The following is a 7,329-nucleotide window of genomic DNA, read 5'->3' as shown; positions in this document are numbered from 1 at the left end:
CCCCCCCCCCCCCCCCTCCGCCCTCCCCTGTCCCAGTCACATGTGCACAAAAGGGGATTTAATTAAGCGCGAGGCGAAAGATTCTCCTCCTGAAGTCGTCTTTATCGATTATTTTTCAAAAATATTTTTCTAATTGCCATTATACTAGATTTAAAAATCCTCTTCCACAATTAAAGTAAAAACGGTAATGTAGTCTAACTTGGTCGACTTTATGTAAAAAAAAAAATTAGAAAATTACAGTTTTGTTATCAGCTTCTGCCATTATGATATCAAAATGATGTAAAAATGACTCCAAAATGATCGTTAAAAGTCATTTTCCGATTCATTTTAATGTCACTTTAACATTATCGTGACTTGTTGTTCTTGGGTGGCGCCAATTTGTAACAATATTTGCTTTATATACAAGTTTGATACTTTGTATGAAACAATCTCGGATTAGAGATTACATGAACAAACAATGTTAAGTTCTTAGAATTAGTCTTAGGTACCTAATATGAAAGATTAGTTAGAAAATTGGTACATACGTGTGCGATATTGATATAATAGAGTGTAGTAATGTATCAATGACACGTAAATCATACGTATAAGCTCCATTGAATTGATAAAATAGACGACTTTAGGATCCCCTTAATAAGTTCACGTAACCGCAACTGACTCTGTCGCTTTAAATATTGTCAATCACAATCGAAACGTCACACTGGTTTACCAAGCGCACGATAAAAAAGAAAGAAATGAGCGAATTAGACGAGACAAAGGCGGAAAAAGCCGCGCCGAAGAGAGATAAGAAAGCGATATCAAGACCACTGAATGCAAATGCGATGAATTTATTTGAATTGTTAATCGTGGCGTTTTCCGCCTGCCACACTCTCCTGTACTCTCCTCGTATATTCTTTCCCACACGCGTTTCACGCGTGCTAATAGGGATCAGTGGTATAATACGTGGAACCATTTCATGCAGCGTGATAGAGAATTTAACTGTCGAAATTATGCATTTGCAGTATAACGCTCTGCAAAGGGTCGGAGAGACAATTTCTGGCTAATCGTCACGATTCTATTAATTAACACTAAAATTAGCTATCAATGATTAACTGATATTCTGTTTCGGTTAATTAAATAAAACAATCGCCGATAGCTGTTGATAATTTAATTGACATTAATTACGAATTACGCAAATTTGCGCGTGTAGTAAATATTATAATATCTCGCGCCTGTATGAATGTACGTAGTGTCGGCCGTATAATTATCGATTACGGAGCTTGGATGCTCTACGGCTCCGATTCTCTCAGTGGGAAATCTCTCGTTGCAGCGGCTGGGGAGCGTTCGTGGGGAGGACATACCGTATATTTTCGGGCTGCCGTTGGTGGCAGGCGGGGCTTTCTTCCCGCGGAATTATTCCCGACAAGACCAGGGCGTTGCAGAGGCCGTACTCACCTTCTTCACCAATTTCGCCAAGACCGGTAACCCGAACGAACCGCACAAGATCGAGTCGGTCGACTATGGCACGCCGAAGGAGAAGACGCGATTCCGCGGTCTCACATGGGAACAATATGAGACAGGATCTCAGCAGTATCTCACGATAGGTATGTTGCGCTTGAGACTGCAAGAAGAGAAGAAGTAGTTCCACCGTTATTTTTCGATAAATTTAATTTTCTACAAAGCGCCTTCTTCCGTCCTCCGTTTCTTTAAAAGGATCGTGACGTTTCTCGTGGAACGTCGCGATCTTTTTAAATTCTCTGAAAAGTTCCTTCAGAATTTTGATTGTGTACAGTGGACTTTGTCCGCCTCGACGCGTTCTCTTTGAAATTTCTTTGAAAAATTTAATTGTGCGTGCGAGATGAAATCTTTTTAAATGAAATGTGAAATTATTTCTTGATGATAATTACATAGATATTCCTTTAATGCATTCGATAATTATAATTAATTCGTTATTAATAATTATTCGCAAAAATACGTTGCTTAATTTGCACATTTAAGATTTGATTAATAATATGTGATAACTATCTTTATAGTCAATGGTAACAAATAATTATCGAAAAAGAGACGTTTTTAATCATTAAAATTTTATTTTAGCGTTAAAACCGAAGATGAAGAGTCATTATCGCGGTCATAAAATGGCTGTATGGCTTAATTTGATACCTCAGCTCCATCGTCCTGGCGACGACGACGTTTCAATGCGACATCATCACTTCCGGGAACGAGGCGATCATTATTATGCAGGTAAGATCATATCTTGCGAAAGAAGTGAAAGTTTAAATTCTTATTTCTTTGGTTTAAGAGATATATCACTCAATTATATATACCTTACTTTATTATTATTCAGGACCAGTTCGGGACGAATGGTACACGCCACTGCCGCTGACAGGCACAACTCGGACGAGTTCTTCCTCAACCACCGCCTGCAGCACATCTACGGGAGGTGAGGATAGCCTTATCGAGGATATTACTCCGATTCTGGATGATTCCGAGGACGATGCCGAGCTGCTACAGAGACTAGCGTCTCGACATTACTACAGCACGACCACTGCCCTGGGGATCACTGTGGGTGTCGGTTGCATCCTTCTAGTTCTGAATATGTTGATCTTCGCTGGCATTTATTATCAGCGGGATCGCGACAAGAAACGTGCCGCCATGGATTGTAGGCCGAATGGACAGGAGTCTCTGCCGATGACCACCAGGACGTCCATAAAACCCTCCGACAATCCGCGACCCGCTCAAGAGCCACCCCCCTCGTACACAACCCTCGCGAGAAGCCCTTCCATTCAGGAACAGCAGCAGTTCGCGCCGTCCCAGGACTGTCAGGACAGCGAGCAATTGAGGAAAGAATCGAGATCCGGTCACGGGACCAGCGGCAACGCCCACAAGGACGCGATCCCTCCGAAACCGCCCGCCAGGACCACCAGTTCGCTCACCACTGCCGGTAGCACCAACACTATCAAGAAACGCGTGCAGATACAAGAAATATCCGTATAGCATTAGGGGTTGCCCCCAGAGGGCAACGCGCGGACGAAGCGAGTGACCTTTATGGACTCGGAAAAGGCCACCACGGAGTCCAGATTTTGAACGATGTATTCCCTTAATTAATCATTGGACACAGTGCCGCGATTAAGGGAATTTTTCATTTATCGCGATTACGCGAACATAACTCGAATTCCAACAGAAAAGAACCATGTAACAGATCTTTTACAGTGTGCATTGTGTGTGAATTGTGGTAAAAAAATCAACGTAACAGCGCGTCTGACTTTAGTCGTTACTAAAAATGGTCGATTGTTATCGACTGTTACTACTTGCACCGCGATACTGCGACATGACTGACTATAACGCGGTCGCAATACTGAACTGTTATTACTGCTAGATTGCGCCTGACTATTACTACTTAGGAAACTTTGTGACCGGTTCTTTCTACTGGTAGGAATGTAAGATTGCACGTGGTCGTTATTTCTAATAGAGACGTGGATTGTACGTAGCTGCTATTTATAATGAAACGGAATATTCTGTTGTTTTTAAGAAAGTGATCGCTAAAGTACCCCTCGTAATTCGTCGCTATATTATGTATATATCAGGTGCTCAAAGTATTTTATTCAAAGGACTTTTTTGCAATTGAAGATATTGATACAATGTTTCCTAGCCATTTAATTCATCGGAATAAATACTGATTCTCTCAGAGACCGTGGCAAATAGGTGGCCTTAAGTATCAGTATAGCACGTAAAGGAAACGTATCGGTATTTTCGATATCATAGAAAAAGGGCGCCTGACTAGGAAATATTCGAACGAAACGTATAATGAAACTCTTGCTAAGAAGCTCTAAATTGAATTCTTTGCTAAAAAGCAATTATATGTATAAGAATATCGTGTACGGATCGATACACGGTAATCGACGACGACGACGACAATGACGAATCTGATCTAAGAGATCTTGAAACGGAATCGGAATACCAAAGCCACGTATACGATCGCATACCAGTCTCTCGACGATTGCTTTGTAAAGTATCGATTGGGAGGAAGAGGTACTCGATTCGAAACGGATCAAACGGATTGGATGCGATAAGCATTCGTTATTCGCAAGCGAAACGAATATGGTGTACGGAAGTACCATTCGTACAAGTGAAAGTGCACTCGTCGTTTCCGCCTTTACAACACATAGCTAGGCTACACCCTTCGAAACGTGTAATTTCGATCCTGCTGCCGAGGAGAACGGCTTAATAGCGCTCGCGAAGTTTACTCGGGCGGAAAGCGCAATTCTCCAACCGCGTTACCTGTCGCGCAAGTGCACAATCACGAGTGCATTCGACGGAGCAAAGCCGTAGAACGGCATCGGGAGTACGAGACTACGACCGAGCAGCGCGACGACTTTCGAGAGGGCGGACTCGACCCTTCGCTGAGTGTTCTTCTCATAGAGAATAGTCCGACAGTCATAAGTATCGTACCACCACGAAATTGCGGCTAGAACTCTTCATCGTGATGATATATACACACGTTCCGTAAAATCATTCCCATCCGCGTTTCTTCAAGAACCTCGAAATTTCACGATTGACAGCGCATCTTGTATATCCTTTTCTACTTTAACATGCAAAACAAGGTACGAGTATTAATACTGTATTAACTTCAGTATTAACATCAAAATTAAATATTAATATATTGAACATGTCTATATTTTTAATTACAATATTTTAATTAACATTATATTACAGAATTAAATGGATATATATATAACGGCGTAATTTTTAATTTTACATTAATTAAATGTACAATGAGATAAGCTCGTTTGATGGCACTTTGATTCTTTGGCCAAAATTTATGAAATATAATTCCTTCGATCGCGGCCTATCTAAATTGAGAAATTATCGCCAAGATCAAATATCTGCTCAAAGTATGTAACAATAAAAAAAAAACGAAAATGTAATTTCTCTTAAAGTAGAATTAAAACTTGTATAGAACTCTCTCTTTCTCTTTCTCTCTCTCTCTCTCTCTCTCTCTCTCTCTCTCTCTCTCTCTCTCTTCCACGACCAATATCCTAAGACGTGATCGCGCTCGTGTTTGCAGAGATACATTTTGTCTTTGTAGAGAGTTCTTAATCCTGAATTAATATTCATGACCTGAGATCGCCGAGACCGCTATACACAACACAGATACCAAGTTTTGAAAATCATCCTCGTCATTGTATGCAACTAAATCAGTCCACGCGCGAAAATGAAATGCGCTTCTCAGGATATAATGGAATGGAATATAATTATGCTAGTATTCAATATAACAAAATCAGGCACAACAATATGAAAAACGGAAAATATAAACACAACCACTGACAGGTTTTTACGTACTAAAATGTTTCTATCATCATTTATATCTTGATTATTGAGATTGTGGTATAAGGAATGTAAACCTGAAATTTATTCGTACAGAACGATAACAAATAATACAAGAACTGAATTTTCTAACAATTTAACTGTTATCTTACATTAATTAGAAAAAGAAACAATATCTTTTTCCACCTAGAATGAGTTTCAAAATCATTAAATATTGAGACTGTCTAAAGAAATAAGATTCATCTAATCGATACGTACGATTCCTCGGCACATGAAACTATACATATGTATCAATATAATGTAAGACCGTAAAGCTGTAATTAAATACCATGTAGCGTAATATGCACAGACTCCGTGTCGCGTAAAATCATATTGCCGATTACAATAGTTTTAAGTACGTACATACGTCATTACGTATAATTTTTCAAAGTAACTGTTCGCGAATGATATGATCTTTAACACGTTGTGATACTTGCGTGAAGGTAGTATTGACGCACGTAAAACGACAGTGAAATTTAAATACGTGTTATAGTCTAGAGAAAAAAACCAATTTGTAAATTTCACTGTACAACAATAAATGCCAATTTATAAAAATATATGGCGATTTTTGTTTGTTAATCGTCCGTCAAGTGGCAAAATTATCATATCATCTTTTAAATTTTAGGTCAGTGTCGGTGAAATGTTAAATAATTAAACATAACGCACGCATCTAACTAAATATAGACGAAGCTATATTTTCAAAGTATTTAAAATAATATACATGAAAAGATAATGTAACGAAAAGTTTAAAGCAAATCAGTTTCAAATATGATAAATTATGCTAGACATAATTTAACATTTCCTTTTCTCTATGTAATTCGTTAATGCAATGAAAATAAAGTGTAATATACACTATGTAACTTTGAAGGTTTCAGGATAAATCAATCTTATTCGATAGCTCTTTTCTTAGCAGGAACTGTATCGTGCGAGGGACTGTTACCTCTCTTTTTCGAACCCCGTGCGCCACGTCCTTTGAACATAAAAAATTTTATTAGTAATTGCTTTTTAAAAATACAAAATTTTGTATCATAATAAGGAATTCAGTTGTTTTAAGAGTTTAACTCAGCGAAACATATACATAATTTATATGTATAGACTTCTCAGTATTAGCATGGCAAAGCATCATTATATGTATATTTGGTAGTCAACAATTGTACTATTTTAAAATAATCTTTTATCACCTTTCTTAGCGCCTCGCTTGGATTTATTGTATTTGTTCTTTGAAGCTACTATATCTTCCATCGCTTTAGCGAGGTATTTGTCTTCTTCCTCACCCTCGAGCATTTTACAGGTAACTTCAACATCTTGGATTACCACCTTGAAACAAGAAAAATGTTTTGCTTGATTATTGTAATTTCAAGATTGAGGAACTATTATAGAATTAAAAAAATTTTGTGGATATTTTTTTTTCTCTCACCTTGCCTTCATTCGTCTTTTCTAACAAAGGTTTGGCAGCATTTTCTCCCTGCAAACGTACCCAACCTTCCGTTTGTCCCCTTTGGAAATCGATATATGCAATATCAGCATCGAATTTGTCTAAACATTCCTTGACATCTTCTCTTGTACATGTCTTGGAAACACCAGAAAAGTAAATAATTGAACCTTTTGGCAATTTATTATCTGTTCCTGCAGATGTTTGCTCTGTTTCGTCATCTTCGATCTCCTTTGTTTCCTCTGTCTAAAGAAAAGAATATATTAAAACACAAATGAAAAACCAATTAAGAGCGATAGAGCGCATATTTATCTTCTATTTGCTTTGTTTGCTCACAGTTGATCTCTTTGGTTTTTCTTTCTTTTTCCTACGTTCTTCCTTCTCTTGTGCTTTTTCTGCATAATAATCCGCACTATAAAATTTATACATTAGAATATTATACATACATACATATATATATATATACAGGGTGGGGAAAAAGTATGGAAGCAAACAATTATTTCCGAAACTATTCATTTTTCGACAAAATGTCTTAGACATAATTTTTATGGTATGAA

At 38.0% G+C, this 7,329-nt stretch overlaps 2 protein-coding genes across 2 annotated transcripts in view; one reads left to right on the top strand and one right to left on the bottom strand.

Annotated features, from left to right (window-relative positions):
- The window catches only part of NLG-5 (neuroligin 5), a 198,298-nt gene extending 193,727 nt beyond the window's left edge, over nt 1-4,571 (top strand). The window contains exons 9-11 of the mRNA XM_018513400.1: nt 1,307-1,580; nt 2,071-2,217; nt 2,321-4,571. Of these exons, the coding sequence (XP_018368902.1) occupies nt 1,307-1,580; nt 2,071-2,217; nt 2,321-2,970 (1,071 nt within the window). The 3' untranslated portion in view covers nt 2,971-4,571. The remainder of the gene's footprint in view (nt 1-1,306; nt 1,581-2,070; nt 2,218-2,320) is intronic.
- A 385-nt stretch (nt 4,572-4,956) lies between these two features.
- The window catches only part of La (La autoantigen-like), a gene marked incomplete at its 5' end in the record, with an annotated part of 6,032 nt that continues 3,659 nt past the window's right edge, over nt 4,957-7,329 (bottom strand). Inside the window, 4 exons of the mRNA XM_018513336.1 lie at nt 4,957-6,310; nt 6,522-6,657; nt 6,758-7,018; nt 7,109-7,184. Coding sequence (XP_018368838.1) covers nt 6,228-6,310; nt 6,522-6,657; nt 6,758-7,018; nt 7,109-7,184 — 556 coding nt within the window. The remainder of the gene's footprint in view (nt 6,311-6,521; nt 6,658-6,757; nt 7,019-7,108; nt 7,185-7,329) is intronic.

Source organism: Trachymyrmex cornetzi, unplaced genomic scaffold, assembly GCF_001594075.2.
Source record: "Trachymyrmex cornetzi isolate Tcor2-1 unplaced genomic scaffold, Tcor1.1 scaffold468, whole genome shotgun sequence".
Taxonomy (NCBI): domain Eukaryota; kingdom Metazoa; phylum Arthropoda; class Insecta; order Hymenoptera; family Formicidae; genus Trachymyrmex; species Trachymyrmex cornetzi.
This window is presented reverse-complemented; position numbering and strand designations above follow the sequence as displayed.